This window comes from Carcharodon carcharias, chromosome 16 (assembly GCF_017639515.1).
Source record: "Carcharodon carcharias isolate sCarCar2 chromosome 16, sCarCar2.pri, whole genome shotgun sequence".
NCBI classification, from domain to species: Eukaryota; Metazoa; Chordata; class Chondrichthyes; order Lamniformes; family Lamnidae; genus Carcharodon; species Carcharodon carcharias.
Window position 1 is genome coordinate 116,308,259 of NC_054482.1, and position 19,752 is coordinate 116,328,010.

General features: G+C 47.3%; 1 protein-coding gene across 1 annotated transcript in view; it reads right to left on the reverse strand.

Moving 5' to 3' along the window:
• Positions 1–19,752, reverse strand: part of LOC121289422 (collagen alpha-1(XXIV) chain) — a 615,168-nt gene that overhangs the window by 502,856 nt on the left and 92,560 nt on the right. Inside the window, exon 4 of the mRNA XM_041208885.1 lies at positions 15,225–15,278. Coding sequence (XP_041064819.1) covers positions 15,225–15,278 — 54 coding nt within the window. The remainder of the gene's footprint in view (positions 1–15,224; positions 15,279–19,752) is intronic.

A 19,752-nucleotide genomic window follows, 5' to 3' on the forward strand; every position in this document is an offset into this window, starting at 1 on the left:
TGCACTGTCAGAGCATCAGTACTGAGGGAGTGCTACACTGTCAGAGGGTCAGTATTGAGGGAGTGCTGTACTGTCAGAGGGTCAGTACTGAGAGGAATGTTGCACTATCGGAGGGTCAGTACTGAGGGAGTGCTGCAATGTCAGAGAGTCAGTACCGAGGGAGCGCTGCACTGTCAGAGGGTCAGTACTGAGGGAGCGAGCACTGTCAGAGGATCAGTTCTGAGGGAGTGCTGCACTGTCAGAGGGTCAGTACTGAGGGAGTGCTGCAATGTCAGAGAGTCAGTACCGAGGGAGCGCTGCACTGTCAGAGAGTCAGTACCGAGGGAGCGCTGCACTGTCAGAGGGTCAGTACTGAGGGAGCGAGCACTGTCAGAGGATCAGTTCTGAGGGAGTGCTGCACTGTCAGAGGGTCAGTACTGAGGGAGTGCTGCAATGTCAGAGAGTCAGTACCGAGGGAGCGCTGCACTGTCAGAGAGTCAGTACCGAGGGAGCGCTGCACTGTCAGAGGGTCAGTACTGAGGGAGTGCTGCCATGTCAGAGAGTCAGTACCGAGGGAGCGCTGCACTGTCAAAGCGTCAGTACTGAGGGAGCGAGCACTGTCAGAGGGTCAGTACTGAGGGAGTGCTGCAATGTCAGAGGGTCAGTACTGAGGGAGTGCTGCACTGTCAGAGGGTCAGTACTGAGGGAGTGCTGCACTGTCAGAGGGTCAGTACTGAGGGAGTGCTGCCATGTCAGAGAGTCAGTACCGAGGGAGCGCTGCACTGTCAAAGCGTCAGTACTGAGGGAGCGAGCACTGTCAGAGGATCAGTACTGAGGGAGTGCTGCACTGTCAGAGGATCAGTACTGAGGGAGTGCTGCACTGTCAGAGGATCAGTACTGAGGGAGTGCTGCACTTTCAGAGGGTCAGTACTGAGGGAGTGCTGCACTGTCAGAGGGTCAGTACTGAGGGAGCGCTGCACTGTCAGAGGGTCAGTACTGAGGGAGTGCTGCACTGTCAGAGGGTCAGTACTGAGGGAGTGCTGCACTGTCAGAGGGTCAGTACTGAGGGAGTGCTGTACTGTCGGAAGGTCAGTACTGAGGGAGTGCTGCACTGTCAGAGGGTCAGTACTGAGCGAGTGCTGCACTGTCAGAGGGTCAGTACTGAGGGAGTGCTGCACTGTCAGAGGGTCAGTACTGAGGGAGTGCTGCCATGTCAGAGAGTCAGTACCGAGGGAGCGCTGCACTGTCAAAGCGTCAGTACTGAGGGAGCGAGCACTGTCAGAGGATCAGTACTGAGGGAGTGCTGCACTGTCAGAGGATCAGTACTGAGGGAGTGCTGCACTGTCAGAGGGTCTGTACTGAGGGAGTGCTGCACTGTCAGAGGGTCAGTACTGAGGGAGTGCTGCACTGTCGGAGGGTCAGTACTGAGGGAGTGCTGCACTGTCAGAGGGTCAGTACTGAGCGAGTGCTGCACTGTCAGAGGGTCAGTACTGAGGGAGTGCTGCACTGTCAGAGGGTCAGTACTGAGGGAGTGCTGCACTGTCAGAGGGTCAGTACTGAGGGAGTGCTGCACTCTCGGATGGTCAGTACTGAGCGAGTGCTGCACTGTCAGAGGGTCAGTACTGAGGGAGTGCTGCACTGTCAGAGGGTCAGTACTGAGGGAGTGCTGCACTGTCAGAGGGTCAGTAATGAGATAGCGTTGCACTGTCGGAAGGGCGGTAAGGAGGGAGTGATGTGGTCGGAAGTGCAGTACTGAGTGAGTGCTGCGCTGTCAGAGTTGCTGTCTTTTAAATGAGACTTCAAACTGAACTGCCATCTGCCATCCCAGGTGAATGTAAAAGATCCCATGGCACTATTCTGAAGAAGAGCAGGGGATTTGCACTGCCTGTCCCGGTCCATATTTATCTCCCAATCAACATCACTAAAAAAAATGATCTGGGCATTATCACATTGCAGCTTTTGTGAGCTTGCAATGCAAAAATTAGCTGCTGTGTCTCCTGCATTACAAATGTGACTACACATCAAAAGGTATGGGGTTGTAAAGAGCTTTGGGACATCCTGAGGCGGTGACAGATGATCTTTCTTTTTATTACCAGAAGCCTCAAACAATGCAGTCAGTGATTGGATAGTGGCCAAAAGAGAGGTTAGACAAGCCTGTGTTCTCTCACCAGACTGTTACACCCTATACAGTCATCGTAACTCTCAGCCATTGAAAGGTAGAAGGGAGAGTCATCAGCAACGCATGAAGGAGACTTAATCGATACAGTCGTAAAGGAAAAGTGGTAGATACGGGTTTGAGTCAACTGCAACTGACCATACATTATAGTAATAACAGAAAGGACATTCCAGTGTGCAACATCACAGGAAATGGAAGCGAGTTAGAACCCGTCAATCCATTTAACTATCTAGGAAGCACAGTAACATCCAGTGTCAAAAGCAGTATTGAAAACTGAAAGAGGATCGGATAAGTCAAAAGCATTTTTTTGCAAAATTGAGCACAATTCTACAAAATATCAGTTTAAGCCTTGAAAGGAGATTTCATGCACTAAAACGTCTGGTCAGGAATAAATTCTGGGTGTAAAGCTTGGAGCATTGGAAAAGGGGAAGAAAAGACAATCAGTTTGAATGTGTTGCTTAAGAAGGATCCTGACGACAAGCTGGATGGAAAAAAAACAAAGAAATACTGAATGAGTTCGGAAGGACAAGAGAACTCTGAAATAACGTCAAAAGTAGTCAAATGGAGTCCTTCAGACATGTTATCCACGCAGAAGGGGTGGAGTGTCTAATGACTACCGAAAGGATTGATGGAAGGGCAGCACAAAGCCAACAGCGAAGGAAGCAGCTGGATAACGTTAAAGGTGGGTTTAAGCATGACTCCAGGGACAAACTCATCCACTGTGCCTATGATCAGAACGTTTGGAAGACCATGGTCACTTAGGTTGCTCAGCAATGCACTGACACATGACGAACCTCAAACATTAACATTCGCATTCCCAGTCCCAAGTTATTTTTGTATAACATGAGCAGTAATGACTCTGTCACTGACTCCTGGAGAACCCATTAATATCGAATCAATCAGATGTCCTCCAAAAACACCAGGTGGTACAGCAAAGCTCATAAATGGAGAGGTGACAAATTATTAGTTGTTAAGTTGTTCAGGTGAAACTATTCCTTCTTATAATAATGTATGTGAAAATATTTCATTTTATTGCTATCAGCATTTACATAGAAGCAGAAAATTTACAGGACAGAAGGAGTCATTCAGATCTTTTATTTGTGCCTGTGATGTCAGTGTCACTAGCAAGATCAGCATTTGTTGCCCATCCCTAATTGCCCTTATATCAGCCAAAAATAGAGCTACCCAGTCTGATTCCACCTTTCAGTTCTTGGTCTGTAGCCCTGTAGCTTACAGAACTTCAAGCACCTATCAAGTATTATTTTAATGTGATGAGGGTTTCTGTCTCTACTAATCTTTCAGCCAGTGAGCTCCCGATCCCCACCACCCTCTGGGTGAAGAAATTACTCCTTAATCCCCCTCAAATCCTATCACCAATTGCTCTGAGTCTATGCCCACTGGTTATTGAACTCTTTGTTAATTCCTATTGATTCTCTCTAGGCCCCTCATAATTTCCTACGCCTAAATTAAATCAGCCTCCTCTGTCACAAAGAATTACAACCCAACCTCTCCAATCTTTCTGTAAAGCTAAAATTCTCCAATCCCCACAACATCCTCGTCAATCTCCTTTGCACCCTAACTGGTGCGATCCCGTCATTCATATAATGCGGTGACCAGAACGGTATGCAGTACTCTAGTTGCGGTCTGACAAGTGTCTTGTACAGTTCTAGCACTTCTCCATTCAGGCGGATGCAAAATTGCACAGAAATTTGGAAGGACTCTTCAGTCTTTCAAAATTTGTAGACGACCGTCAATGCTCTTTCACTTTGCCCTTGACTTGACCCACTGTTGGACTTCTGTGATTTGTGTCACTGTGCAGCCCGCCAACTGAATGTGCCAGCGAATGTCACGGGGAACTTGCTAATGAATACTGACATTCTACCACATCGTAAGCAAGCAGGTCAGCCATGAATATGACACAAACTAACTCTTTCTGGGCGCGGGTGGAAAAATATTCAAACGCTTTTTAAGAGGTGTCCCCTCATTAAGTTATCGGCAGCTTGAATGCTGTCTCATTGAACACCCCAGCAGTCATGTACTTTTACAACCCATACAAATAGCCCTGCAGTGACCTTTGAATATGTTAAATGTATGGGCTGGTACTTTAGCTCTTTGCATCCAAGACAATCAGAATCATTGTCCAGCTGACATTTAAGGCTAGCTTAAGAGTTCTCTGAGCGACCTTTACTGACATAAAGTCCCTCAGTCATTAGCTCCAGTTGCTTAACCCTGTGAGTGCCGGTTCTGTTTTGCAGGTTTGTAAAATTGCAGGTAGAAAACAAACTGACTGGGTTTGTGTTGATATTTACATTGACCACCTGTCCCAACTGGTCCACGCCAGTGTTTCTATCCCACCCCTCTCCATCTCACCCTATCAACATATCCTCCTAATCATTTCTCCAGAATGGAATTATGTGAACTTGTCTAAAGCCACCTTTGTTATCCACCCCTCTGTGGGAGCAAGTTCCACATTCTCACCATTCCCTGAAGTTTCTGATGAATTCCCGATTGAATTTATTAGTGACCACCTTATATCGGTGGACCGTGGTTCTGGTCTCCCCAACAAGTGAAAACATCTTCTCTATATCTTACTAAGCCCCATGATTTCAAAGCCCTCTGATCCCTCAGCCATTTCCTTTTGTGAAAAGAGCCCCAGTCTTTCCTGTTGTGTTTACAAAGTAGGAATATCTGAATGAATGAGATCCGAGGGGCATTTTTGCCCTCACTGACTGGGCACTAATTTGGCAGAGCTGGTCACCCATCTGTTATGGATTTCATGAAATTTGAGCCCATTGAAATCAATGGAATGAAAAGTGAAATGGGGGAGGGGTGGTGAGTGCTGAAAGGTTCCCACCTACTCCAGCAGATCTTCATCTGGCCAGTGGATAAACATTTACCTCGGAGTATGCGACATTTTGTAGATCTGAAAGAATTGTGATATGTGGGATGAAAGATGTCCCAGGACTCAGTTATCATCTCTTTAAGGCCATTCATGAATGTTATGCTTCAATTTCTTATATCAACGATACTGATCAATTGTCTCAGCACTTACCTTTATCTTTTAACATCCCAAAATTTAGTCTCACAATTTTAATAGTAGGATATTTATTGGGATTAATTAACTTGTCTCTAAAGTGGAGGTTTGGTAAACAAAACTATGGTACTGATTGCCACGCACAACACCAACCCCTCTCCAGCCCCACCCCAATGGATATACAGCCTCTAGCACTGCAAAATGTCTCCAACTACACAAGAGGGTTATCAAAGGCTCCTTCAATAGGACCTTCCAAACCCACGACCACTACCATCTAGAAGGACAAGGGCAGCAGATAGATGGGAACACCACCGCCTGGAAGTTCTCCTCCAGGTAATTCACCATCCTGACTTGGAAATATATCGTCATTCTTTCACTGTCACTGGGCCAAAATCCTGGAGCTCCCTCCCGAACAGCACGGTGGGTGTACCTACACCACATGGACTGCACTGGTTCAGGAAGGCAGCTCACCACCACCTTCTCAAGGGCAATTAAGGATGGGAAATAAATGCTGGCCCAGCCAGCAATGCCCATGTTTCATAAATGAATAAAAAACAAAGAAATTTGTCACTGAGCTACAGAAGGAGGTATTAGATCAGTTGACCAAAAGCTTGATCAAAGAGGTTGGGTTTAAGGAACACCTTAGAGGAGAGAGGAGGAGGGAATCCCAGAGCTTAGGGCCTAGGCAGCTGAAGACACGGTCGCCAATGGTGGAGTGATTTAAAATAAGGGATGTGTAAGAGCTCAGAAATGGAGGAGTGCGGAGACATTAGCCGGTTGTGGAACTGGAGGAGGTCACAGAGACAGGAAGGGGTGAGGGTGAGGAAGGATTTGGAAACAAGGATGAAAATTTTCAAAGGCCAGTAGCATGGGGGAATGAATCATGTCGCTCTTTCTTTGTCAGATTAGGTTTAATTGTTTAACTACACGGTATTTTTCTATTTACTCTCTGTAAAGGAGTCCAATCACAGTGGTTTTGATGTTCTACATAACTCTGGGCACCAGTTGCATGGCTGATATTGAGCTCGATGTTAATTAACCATTCTTCCTCTCTATTTTTCTGATGAATCTATTTCTTCTCCATTGAAGGTAAAGGTCCTTTGCTAAGGACAACTGTAGTCTTTGGCAATTTGGCCAAGTCTTTATGTGTAATCATAGGCATTGCAACATGAGAAGTTAAGACTATAAGATATAGGAGCATGAGAAGGCAGAAAGCCTCGTCCCTGCTCCACCTGTTAATTATATCATTATTGATAATCTAGCTTAACTCCACTTCCCTGTCCTAACCCCATGTCCTTTGATTCTCCAAGTACCCAAACAGCTATCATCCTCAGCTTTGAAGATACCCAACGACAGCATGCACAGCTCTCTGAGTTAGAGGATTCCAAAGATTCACAAGTGAAGAGATGCTCATCATCTATAGGCCGGTGTCTTATTCTGAGACAGTGACCTCATGTTCTAGACTAACCAGCAAGGGGAGATTTTCCTCAGTATCGAGCCTGTCGAACCTTCTAAGAATTTTTACCTTTCAACGAGATCACCTCTCATTCTTCTTAACTCCAGAGAATATTACTCATTTACTCAATTTCCCCTCATGGGACAATCCTTACATCTCAGGAGTCAGTCTAGTGAACCTTTGTTGCACTCCCTCTGAGGCAACTATGCCCTTCATTAGGTAAGGAGACCAGAACTGAACACAGTACTCCCGGTTACCACTCAGTACTGTCCATCCGACAATGCAGCACTCCATCGCTACTCCTTCTAACGTTTCCTGGGTAACTATTCTGCTAAAATAGTCAGAACCACCCAAGGTCTCTGATTTAAATCGAAGTATCGGATACTTCCCTGTGCAGGATAACTGCCCATCAGAAGTTCAAACTTCCCAAGCAATTCCCGTGCAGTCCTAGCCAGGGTTCCCCCAGCGCACCTTCCGGAGTATGTCCGGGGTATGACCCTATGGGGAAGGGAAGCTCTGGGGCTAAAGACCTGTGTGGTGCTGTTGGTTGTAGAATAAACATTGGGCCGGGACAGCGGGGAGAACTCGTGCCTGTTTCTCTTTGGAATGGTGCCAGGGAATCTTTTCCATCCACCTGAGAGAGGAGCCGGGAGCCTCGGTCTAACATCCCCAAAGATCTGCATTTTGTGCCCGTAGGGGTGCGCGTGATCGATGGGCCTCGGAGCAGATGGGAAACAGGCCCCCGACTGTGATCGGCCCCGACCACAATTTCATGCTTGGCTGCCAATGAAGGGCCAGCCAGCATTGAAACGTGCACTCAGAAAGGCTCAGCACTGCCGGTGGGGGGTGAGAAGAGGGTGGGCACCAGAGTTACCACGGGCACTGGTGAGCGCTCCCACCGAGCACCCTGAAGACAGACAGCTGTCCCAGAGAGATGCAGACCTCCAAATAATTTTTTAAAAAGCGCAAAAATGCTGCAAACAATGTCCAGGCAGCACAAACAAGCACCTGAAAGCAGACCTCATAAAATCCAGTCCCCAGATATCTCTCTATTTTTATTTCCCACAGAGATTTCATCTCGCCCTTGAACGAGGAAATGATTAAAACGTGAATTCCGCCCAGACTTTTTTGCCCGTGCGATGAGCTAAAAGCCACACGGGCAAGGTCAAATCGCGGTCAGTAGGATTTTTAATGGCCTTAATGAGCCCTTCGATTGTCAGCGGGTGTTGCTCTGATTCCCGCGCGTGCCTGCAGACCTCCATATTGCACACGTGCATGATGCACCCCGACATCTTTTCTCGCTATTTTACATGCGTTCGGGTGGGGTGCACACCCGACCTCGGAACACAAGAATTCAGGCCAGTGAAACTTCATCGTAGACTTCCACAGGAACTTGCTTTTCAATAGCAACCACGGGGTATCCCAAAATACTTCACTCACAATGAAGTACATTTGAAGTGTCGTCACTGTTGCAATGTAGGGCATAGAGTAGCCAATTTGGACACAGCAAACTCCCACACAAAGTAACGCGACGATGACCAGATAATGTTTTCGTGACACAAGGAACTTCATATCTCAAAGACTATCTCTGACAGTGCAGCACTCCCTCAGTACTGTTCATCTGACAGTGCAGCACCCCATCACTACTGACCCTCCAACAGTGCAGCACTCCCTCACTACTGACCCTCTGACAGTGCAGCACTCCCTCAGTACTGTCCATCTGACAGTGCAGCACCCCCTCAGTACTGACCCTCTGACAGTGCAGCACTCCCTCAGTACTGTCCATCTGACAGTGCAGCACCCCATCACTACTGACCCTCCAACAGTGCAGCACTCCCTCAGTACTGACCCTCTGACAGTGCAGCGCTCCCTCAGTACTGACCCTCTGACAGTTCAGCACTCCTTCAGTACTGTCCATCTGACAGTGCAGCACCCCATCACTACTGACCCTCCAACAGTGCAGCACTCCCTCAGTACTGACCCTCTGACAGTGCAGCGCTCCCTCAGTACTGACCCTCTGACAGTTCAGCACTCCCTCAATACTGTCCATCTGACAGTGCAGCACCCCATCACTACTGACCCTCCAACAGTGCAGCACTCCCTCAGGACTGACCCTCTGACAATGCAGCACTCCCTCAGTACTCATCCTCTGACAGTGCAGCACTCCCTCTGTACTGTCCATCTGACAGTGTAACTCCCCATCACCACTGACACTCCAACAGTGCAGCACTCCCTCAGTACTGACTATCTGACAGTACAGCACTCCCTCGCTATTGATCCTCTAATAGTGCAGCACTTCCTCAATACTGATCCTCTGGCAGTATAGCACTCCCTCCTCAGTACTGACCCTCCAACAGTGCAGCAATCCCTCAGTACTGGCCCTGACAGTGCAGCACTCCCTCAGTACTGACCCTGCGACAATGCAGTGGTGGAAACAGGTGATGGGATGAATCTGTGGTGAGAGGCTCCTTTCAGAGTCAAATGGGACAACACAGAAGAAGCAGAGCAGGCAGGAAGGCACACGGCTTATCCTTCATACTCACCCTTGCACCCCGTCTTCCGGGAGGGCCTGATGCACCAGGTGGGCCTGGGAGACCCTGTATGAGAAAACGCAAAGATAAGTAAATGTATCCCAAAGTTCAATGGACAAAACTAAATTAATATTTAGTAAGTATGGAATCTTACAGAACCGAAACAGGCCATTCGGCCCAACTGTTCCCTGCTGGTGTTTCTGCTCCACATGACTCTCTTCCCTTTTCATCTCACTCTATCACCATATCCTTGTATTCCTTTCTCCCTCATGTGTTTATCCAACTTTACTCTAACTGTATCGATACTATTCACCTCAACCATTCCATGTGACAGTGAGTTCCACATTCTCACCACTCTCCGGGTAAATAAGAAATCTTAAAAGGATACCAGTAATTTAGCCTAGATTTATAAACTACATTGAAGTGTCCATTTGTGTGCTAAATAAATTAAAGTTATTCAAGGGGATCAACGAACTGAAATGAATTTGTCAGAGAACAGCGGAACATAAAGCTGTAAAAGAAAGGAGATGTTACAAGGATAATGGCTTCTGAAAGGATATTAGATGAGGAAAGACTTTTCGGATACTAATCACTGTCATCCACCTTATTAAATGTTTCATGTTCGTTGATCTCCTGTGGCATTACTCATGATAAATTGCTATTCTCTCAAACTAAGAGAACTTGACCTGAACTTATGGTTGCCAATTATGATTAAGTGTATTCCCGGAGGTTTCATCACATGACTTGTCCCCTCCACCCCCACACCCCCCCACCACCCCCCCTCCGCCCGCCCCCCGCTCCAGCCATTCCCTGGCCAACATGTCCATCCTTGTGACATGTGACGTGCTGCCTTCCTACATCATTTGAAAAGCAGAAAGGCTCATTACCCAATTGGATGACATTAGACTGTCAGCCATTTCCCCCACCATTTCTAATTAACTTAGATCCGGTAAAGAGAAAGGTTCAAAGAAAATGACAGAAAAGCAATCCATTTTTAATGTCCCAATGATTTTTCTCCAGGGTTGCATACAGCACTGTCCTGGAGATTGATCTTCAATTCCTGGAGACTCCAGACCAACCCTGGAGGGTTGGAACCCTTGTCTGAACTGAAGGCTACTAGTTTTCATTTCTATCAGTGAGAATTTCAATCCTTGATACAGGAGCAACGTTTCTACCAGACTATTTTTTATTCATTCACAGGATGTGGGCTTCACTGGTTAGACCAGCATTCATTGCCCATCCCTAATTGCCCTTGAGAAGGTGGTGGTGAGCTGCCTTCTTGAACCGCTGCAGTCCATGTGGTGTAGGTACACCCACAGTGCTGTTAGGGAGGGAGTTCCAGGATTTTGACCCAGCGACAGTGAAGGAACAGCAAGATATTTCCAAGTCAGGGTGGTGAGTGGCTTGGAGGGGAATTATCTTGCAGTATACATTGAGGCAATGTCTGCATGAGCCTTGAAAACGAGAGAAGGAACAAGTTTGAGGTTCTCCATTTGAAAAAGAACACAGGAGCAGGCCATTCTGTCCCTCAAGCCTGTTCCTGAACAGCCACTCTGCTCACGTACAAATTCTCAAACAAGCTCGAAACACAAAACACCAGACAAACAGTGCAGCTACTGTAAATCTTCAATAAAAAGAGAAAATGCTAGAAACGCACAGCAGGTCCGACAATCTGGACTGTCCAACCACCTGGTTCACGAATCTCCTTTAGGGAAGGAAATCTGCTGTCCTTACCCAGTCTGGCCCACAAGTGACTCCAGACCCACAGCAACGTGGCTGACTCTTAACTGCCCTCTGAAATGGCTGAACTAGCCACTTAGGTATAGCTAAGAAGGTGGCTCAGGACCAATAACAACAACATTTGCATTTATTTTATTTTATTTTTTATTTATTTTTTTATTTTCTTTAATGTAGCAAAGTGTCCCAAGTGCTCACTGGAGAATTCGACAACAAAACTCATAAGGGGATATTAGGATGGATGGCCAAAAGCTTGATCAAAGATGTAGTCTTTAAGAAGCACCTTAATTGAATTTTACATTCAGTTTGAGCAAGAGAAGAGTGGGTCCAAAACTAGTATTTTAAACTTAAATAAGGACAATTATGGGGGAATAAAAGCACAGCTAGCTGAAGTGAACTGGCAAAGAAAGTTAAAGGATAGGTCAATAGGGTTGCAGTGGCAGACAGTTAAGGGGATGGCCGGGAATTTTCATGCCTGCCAACCTCAGGTGTGCTCGGTGGCATGAGCGGGCAATGTGGTTCGATCAGTTTCACAATGGCATGAAACGAGTTTGCGATCATCCGCTCAGCCCAGCAATGGCGGGCTGTGTTTCCCACTATCAGACATCGGGAATCTCATTGTAATACATTAGCAAATCATTATAAGGCCAGCCCGCCGGACTCATCTCCCCGCCCCCCCCCTCCATTGGATTGTTCACCCATGTTGGCAGGAAAACACGCTGATGTGTTTCACAACAGGACGTAAGCGACATGCACCTGGTGAGCTGCACTTTGCTCAGGACCTCGAGGTTTGTTTGCCTACTTGCTTTGGGCAACACTTACAGTCATCAGTGCCAGGCTTCACAGGCAGCACCACTTCACTTTTAGGGGGGCTCATGGGCAGGTCTGTACCTACTGGACCAGCCATATGTGGGGGGCTTTTCAACAGCTCCAGGGCAAAGTCTTGCTTGGGGAAGGGGGAAGTGGCCTCAGGCAAGGGAAGAGGCTGCAGGGCGAGGGCAGTACTGGGGAAGGGGGTATCCCCGGGTGTGTGTGGGGGCACATGTTGATCTGTGCAAGTGGCCTCAAGATGGTGAGGAGGCAGTCTCCAGAGGAGATGAGGCCAGATGGAGATGTGAGGGTGTATGGGTGAGGGAGTGGGTGGTGATGTCCCATGAGCTGGCAATGAGTGAGATGCCAGTGAATGTGTGATAGGCTTGAGTGTGTGAGTTTAGAGTGATGAGATGGTTGCCATACCCTGACAGCACAGATGAGGTCATTCATCCTCTATCCTCATTGGATGGCTGACCTCTTCTGTGCAGCATTGGCACTGACCACCACTGCCATCGCCTACCAAGCGGGAGTGGTGATGTAGCTGTCCCTCTGGTGACCAGAGTGGGGGTAGAGGACATCACAGCAGTCTCCACAGCATCTACAAAGTGCTTGCGGGCTGCAGTCCTCTTGCCTTTAAAGGCCATGTCTTCTTTGTGTAGGCTGCAACATGAGAAGTTAAGACTATAAGATATAGGAGCATGAGAAGGCAGAAAGCCTCGTCCCTGCTCCACCTGTTAATTATATCATTATTGATAATCTAGCTTAACTCCACTTCCCTGTCCTAACCCCATGTCCTTTGATTCTCCAAGTACCCAAACAGCTATCATCCTCAGCTTTGAAGATACCCAACGACAGCATGCACAGCTCTCTGAGTTAGAGGATTCCAAAGATTCACAAGTGAAGAGATGCTCATCATCTATAGGCCGGTGTCTTATTCTGAGACAGTGACCTCATGTTCTAGACTAACCAGCAAGGGGAGATTTTCCTCAGTATCGAGCCTGTCGAACCTTCTAAGAATTTTTACCTTTCAACGAGATCACCTCTCATTCTTCTTAACTCCAGAGAATATTACTCATTTACTCAATTTCCCCTCATGGGACAATCCTTACATCTCAGGAGTCAGTCTAGTGAACCTTTGTTGCACTCCCTCTGAGGCAACTATGCCCTTCATTAGGTAAGGAGACCAGAACTGAACACAGTACTCCCGGTTACCACTCAGTACTGTCCATCCGACAATGCAGCACTCCATCGCTACTCCTTCTAACGTTTCCTGGGTAACTATTCTGCTAAAATAGTCAGAACCACCCAAGGTCTCTGATTTAAATCGAAGTATCGGATACTTCCCTGTGCAGGATAACTGCCCATCAGAAGTTCAAACTTCCCAAGCAATTCCCGTGCAGTCCTAGCCAGGGTTCCCCCAGCGCACCTTCCGGAGTATGTCCGGGGTATGACCCTATGGGGAAGGGAAGCTCTGGGGCTAAAGACCTGTGTGGTGCTGTTGGTTGTAGAATAAACATTGGGCCGGGACAGCGGGGAGAACTCGTGCCTGTTTCTCTTTGGAATGGTGCCAGGGAATCTTTTCCATCCACCTGAGAGAGGAGCCGGGAGCCTCGGTCTAACATCCCCAAAGATCTGCATTTTGTGCCCGTAGGGGTGCGCGTGATCGATGGGCCTCGGAGCAGATGGGAAACAGGCCCCCGACTGTGATCGGCCCCGACCACAATTTCATGCTTGGCTGCCAATGAAGGGCCAGCCAGCATTGAAACGTGCACTCAGAAAGGCTCAGCACTGCCGGTGGGGGGTGAGAAGAGGGTGGGCACCAGAGTTACCACGGGCACTGGTGAGCGCTCCCACCGAGCACCCTGAAGACAGACAGCTGTCCCAGAGAGATGCAGACCTCCAAATAATTTTTTAAAAAGCGCAAAAATGCTGCAAACAATGTCCAGGCAGCACAAACAAGCACCTGAAAGCAGACCTCATAAAATCCAGTCCCCAGATATCTCTCTATTTTTATTTCCCACAGAGATTTCATCTCGCCCTTGAACGAGGAAATGATTAAAACGTGAATTCCGCCCAGACTTTTTTGCCCGTGCGATGAGCTAAAAGCCACACGGGCAAGGTCAAATCGCGGTCAGTAGGATTTTTAATGGCCTTAATGAGCCCTTCGATTGTCAGCGGGTGTTGCTCTGATTCCCGCGCGTGCCTGCAGACCTCCATATTGCACACGTGCATGATGCACCCCGACATCTTTTCTCGCTATTTTACATGCGTTCGGGTGGGGTGCACACCCGACCTCGGAACACAAGAATTCAGGCCAGTGAAACTTCATCGTAGACTTCCACAGGAACTTGCTTTTCAATAGCAACCACGGGGTATCCCAAAATACTTCACTCACAATGAAGTACATTTGAAGTGTCGTCACTGTTGCAATGTAGGGCATAGAGTAGCCAATTTGGACACAGCAAACTCCCACACAAAGTAACGCGACGATGACCAGATAATGTTTTCGTGACACAAGGAACTTCATATCTCAAAGACTATCTCTGACAGTGCAGCACTCCCTCAGTACTGTTCATCTGACAGTGCAGCACCCCATCACTACTGACCCTCCAACAGTGCAGCACTCCCTCACTACTGACCCTCTGACAGTGCAGCACTCCCTCAGTACTGTCCATCTGACAGTGCAGCACCCCCTCAGTACTGACCCTCTGACAGTGCAGCACTCCCTCAGTACTGTCCATCTGACAGTGCAGCACCCCATCACTACTGACCCTCCAACAGTGCAGCACTCCCTCAGTACTGACCCTCTGACAGTGCAGCGCTCCCTCAGTACTGACCCTCTGACAGTTCAGCACTCCTTCAGTACTGTCCATCTGACAGTGCAGCACCCCATCACTACTGACCCTCCAACAGTGCAGCACTCCCTCAGTACTGACCCTCTGACAGTGCAGCGCTCCCTCAGTACTGACCCTCTGACAGTTCAGCACTCCCTCAATACTGTCCATCTGACAGTGCAGCACCCCATCACTACTGACCCTCCAACAGTGCAGCACTCCCTCAGGACTGACCCTCTGACAATGCAGCACTCCCTCAGTACTCATCCTCTGACAGTGCAGCACTCCCTCTGTACTGTCCATCTGACAGTGTAACTCCCCATCACCACTGACACTCCAACAGTGCAGCACTCCCTCAGTACTGACTATCTGACAGTACAGCACTCCCTCGCTATTGATCCTCTAATAGTGCAGCACTTCCTCAATACTGATCCTCTGGCAGTATAGCACTCCCTCCTCAGTACTGACCCTCCAACAGTGCAGCAATCCCTCAGTACTGGCCCTGACAGTGCAGCACTCCCTCAGTACTGACCCTGCGACAATGCAGTGGTGGAAACAGGTGATGGGATGAATCTGTGGTGAGAGGCTCCTTTCAGAGTCAAATGGGACAACACAGAAGAAGCAGAGCAGGCAGGAAGGCACACGGCTTATCCTTCATACTCACCCTTGCACCCCGTCTTCCGGGAGGGCCTGATGCACCAGGTGGGCCTGGGAGACCCTGTATGAGAAAACGCAAAGATAAGTAAATGTATCCCAAAGTTCAATGGACAAAACTAAATTAATATTTAGTAAGTATGGAATCTTACAGAACCGAAACAGGCCATTCGGCCCAACTGTTCCCTGCTGGTGTTTCTGCTCCACATGACTCTCTTCCCTTTTCATCTCACTCTATCACCATATCCTTGTATTCCTTTCTCCCTCATGTGTTTATCCAACTTTACTCTAACTGTATCGATACTATTCACCTCAACCATTCCATGTGACAGTGAGTTCCACATTCTCACCACTCTCCGGGTAAATAAGAAATCTTAAAAGGATACCAGTAATTTAGCCTAGATTTATAAACTACATTGAAGTGTCCATTTGTGTGCTAAATAAATTAAAGTTATTCAAGGGGATCAACGAACTGAAATGAATTTGTCAGAGAACAGCGGAACATAAAGCTGTAAAAGAAAGGAGATGTTACAAGGATAATGGCTTCTGAAAGGATATTAGATGAGGAAAGACTTTTCGGATACTAATCACTGTCATCCACCTTATTAAATGTTTCATGTTCGTTGATCTCCTGTGGCATTACTCATGATAAATTGCTATTCTCTCAAACTAAGAGAACTTGACCTGAACTTATGGTTGCCAATTATGATTAAGTGTATTCCCGGAGGTTTCATCACATGACTTGTCCCCTCCACCCCCACACCCCCCACCACCCCCCCTCCGCCCGCCCCCCGCTCCAGCCATTCCCTGGCCAACATGTCCATCCTTGTGACATGTGACGTGCTGCCTTCCTACATCATTTGAAAAGCAGAAAGGCTCATTACCCAATTGGATGACATTAGACTGTCAGCCATTTCCCCCACCATTTCTAATTAACTTAGATCCGGTAAAGAGAAAGGTTCAAAGAAAATGACAGAAAAGCAATCCATTTTTAATGTCCCAATGATTTTTCTCCAGGGTTGCATACAGCACTGTCCTGGAGATTGATCTTCAATTCCTGGAGACTCCAGACCAACCCTGGAGGGTTGGAACCCTTGTCTGAACTGAAGGCTACTAGTTTTCATTTCTATCAGTGAGAATTTCAATCCTTGATACAGGAGCAACGTTTCTACCAGACTATTTTTTATTCATTCACAGGATGTGGGCTTCACTGGTTAGACCAGCATTCATTGCCCATCCCTAATTGCCCTTGAGAAGGTGGTGGTGAGCTGCCTTCTTGAACCGCTGCAGTCCATGTGGTGTAGGTACACCCACAGTGCTGTTAGGGAGGGAGTTCCAGGATTTTGACCCAGCGACAGTGAAGGAACAGCAAGATATTTCCAAGTCAGGGTGGTGAGTGGCTTGGAGGGGAATTATCTTGCAGTATACATTGAGGCAATGTCTGCATGAGCCTTGAAAACGAGAGAAGGAACAAGTTTGAGGTTCTCCATTTGAAAAAGAACACAGGAGCAGGCCATTCTGTCCCTCAAGCCTGTTCCTGAACAGCCACTCTGCTCACGTACAAATTCTCAAACAAGCTCGAAACACAAAACACCAGACAAACAGTGCAGCTACTGTAAATCTTCAATAAAAAGAGAAAATGCTAGAAACGCACAGCAGGTCCGACAATCTGGACTGTCCAACCACCTGGTTCACGAATCTCCTTTAGGGAAGGAAATCTGCTGTCCTTACCCAGTCTGGCCCACAAGTGACTCCAGACCCACAGCAACGTGGCTGACTCTTAACTGCCCTCTGAAATGGCTGAACTAGCCACTTAGGTATAGCTAAGAAGGTGGCTCAGGACCAATAACAACAACATTTGCATTTATTTTATTTTATTTTTTATTTATTTTTTTATTTTCTTTAATGTAGCAAAGTGTCCCAAGTGCTCACTGGAGAATTCGACAACAAAACTCATAAGGGGATATTAGGATGGATGGCCAAAAGCTTGATCAAAGATGTAGTCTTTAAGAAGCACCTTAATTGAATTTTACATTCAGTTTGAGCAAGAGAAGAGTGGGTCCAAAACTAGTATTTTAAACTTAAATAAGGACAATTATGGGGGAATAAAAGCACAGCTAGCTGAAGTGAACTGGCAAAGAAAGTTAAAGGATAGGTCAATAGGGTTGCAGTGGCAGACAGTTAAGGGGATGGCCGGGAATTTTCATGCCTGCCAACCTCAGGTGTGCTCGGTGGCATGAGCGGGCAATGTGGTTCGATCAGTTTCACAATGGCATGAAACGAGTTTGCGATCATCCGCTCAGCCCAGCAATGGCGGGCTGTGTTTCCCACTATCAGACATCGGGAATCTCATTGTAATACATTAGCAAATCATTATAAGGCCAGCCCGCCGGACTCATCTCCCCGCCCCCCCCTCCATTGGATTGTTCACCCATGTTGGCAGGAAAACACGCTGATGTGTTTCACAACAGGACGTAAGCGACATGCACCTGGTGAGCTGCACTTTGCTCAGGACCTCGAGGTTTGTTTGCCTACTTGCTTTGGGCAACACTTACAGTCATCAGTGCCAGGCTTCACAGGCAGCACCACTTCACTTTTAGGGGGGCTCATGGGCAGGTCTGTACCTACTGGACCAGCCATATGTGGGGGGCTTTTCAACAGCTCCAGGGCAAAGTCTTGCTTGGGGAAGGGGGAAGTGGCCTCAGGCAAGGGAAGAGGCTGCAGGGCGAGGGCAGTACTGGGGAAGGGGGTATCCCCGGGTGTGTGTGGGGGCACATGTTGATCTGTGCAAGTGGCCTCAAGATGGTGAGGAGGCAGTCTCCAGAGGAGATGAGGCCAGATGGAGATGTGAGGGTGTATGGGTGAGGGAGTGGGTGGTGATGTCCCATGAGCTGGCAATGAGTGAGATGCCAGTGAATGTGTGATAGGCTTGAGTGTGTGAGTTTAGAGTGATGAGATGGTTGCCATACCCTGACAGCACAGATGAGGTCATTCATCCTCTATCCTCATTGGATGGCTGACCTCTTCTGTGCAGCATTGGCACTGACCACCACTGCCATCGCCTACCAAGCGGGAGTGGTGATGTAGCTGTCCCTCTGGTGACCAGAGTGGGGGTAGAGGACATCACAGCAGTCTCCACAGCATCTACAAAGTGCTTGCGGGCTGCAGTCCTCTTGCCTTTAAAGGCCATGTCTTCTTTGCTGCAGCCCTGGGCTGGAAGCAGTGTGTGTGGCTGTACTTTAAGTGTGGTGTCTGTCATGATGAAGCAGCGAGGTGATCGCGTGGTGGGTGAATGAGAGCCTGCCATGGAAATGGTGCGTTTCCCGGGAATGCATAAGTAATGTGGTGGATTTGGGATGATACGACGTGAAAATCCATTATCTCAGCCAATGGGTAAAATGTCATTTCATCCACCCGCTACCGCACTCAGTGCAAATCCGGGATGATTCTGCCCATTATTTCAGAATACAGAGTAGATACATTGCAATGAGAAAGAAAAATTCCACAGGGAGGACCCACCATCTGTGGTTAACTAAAAAAGTTAAAGATAGTATCAAACTTAAAGAAAAAGCATATAAATGTGCCAAGATTGGCAGCTAGTCAGAAGATCAGATAGAATATAAAAAACAGCCAAGAATAACTAAAAGATTGATAAGGAGAGAAAAATTAGTGCAGTAAAAAGCCAACTAGAAATATAAAGACAGATTGTAAGCGTTTCTGTAGATATTTAAAAAATAAAGGAGTTAACAAAAGTGAGGGTTGGTCCTATAGAAAGTGAGTCTGGGGAATTAATAGTGGAAAATAAGGAGATGGCAGTTGAATTGAACAGGTATTTTGCATCGGTCTTCACTATAGAAGATACAAGATACATCCCAGCTGCCAACTAGGGAATGGAAGGAAGGGAGGAACTCAAGAAAATGACAATCACCAGGGAAGGGGCACTGAGCAAATTGTTGGAGCTGCAGGCTGACAAGTCCTGGGTCCTGATGGACTTCATCCTAGGGTCTTAAAAGATGTGGCTAGTGAGATAGTTGATGCTTTGGTTTTTATTTTCCAAAATTCTCTAGATTCAGGGAAGGTCCTATTAGATTGGAAAATAGTGACTATAACTCCTTTATTCAAAAAGTGAGGGAGACAGAAAGCGGGAAACTACAAGCCAGTTAGATTAACATCTGTCATAGGGGAAATGTTAGAAGCCAGTACTAAAGATGCTATAGCAGGGCAAAAAATTCAAGGCAATCAGGCAAAGTCAACATGGTTTTGTGAGTGGAAAATCATGTTTAACCAACTTTTTGGAATTCTTTGAAGAAGTAACATGTGCTGTGGATAAAGGGAAACTTGTGGATGTACTGTACTTAAATTTTCAGGAGGCATTTGATAGGGAGCCACGTCAAAGTTTATTGCAGAAAATAAAAGTTCAAGATGTAGGGGGTAACATATTGGCATGGATAGAAGATTGGCTAACTAACAGGAGACAGGGAGTTGGCATAAATGAGTCATTTTCAGGTTAGCAAGATGCAGTGAATGGTGTGCCACAG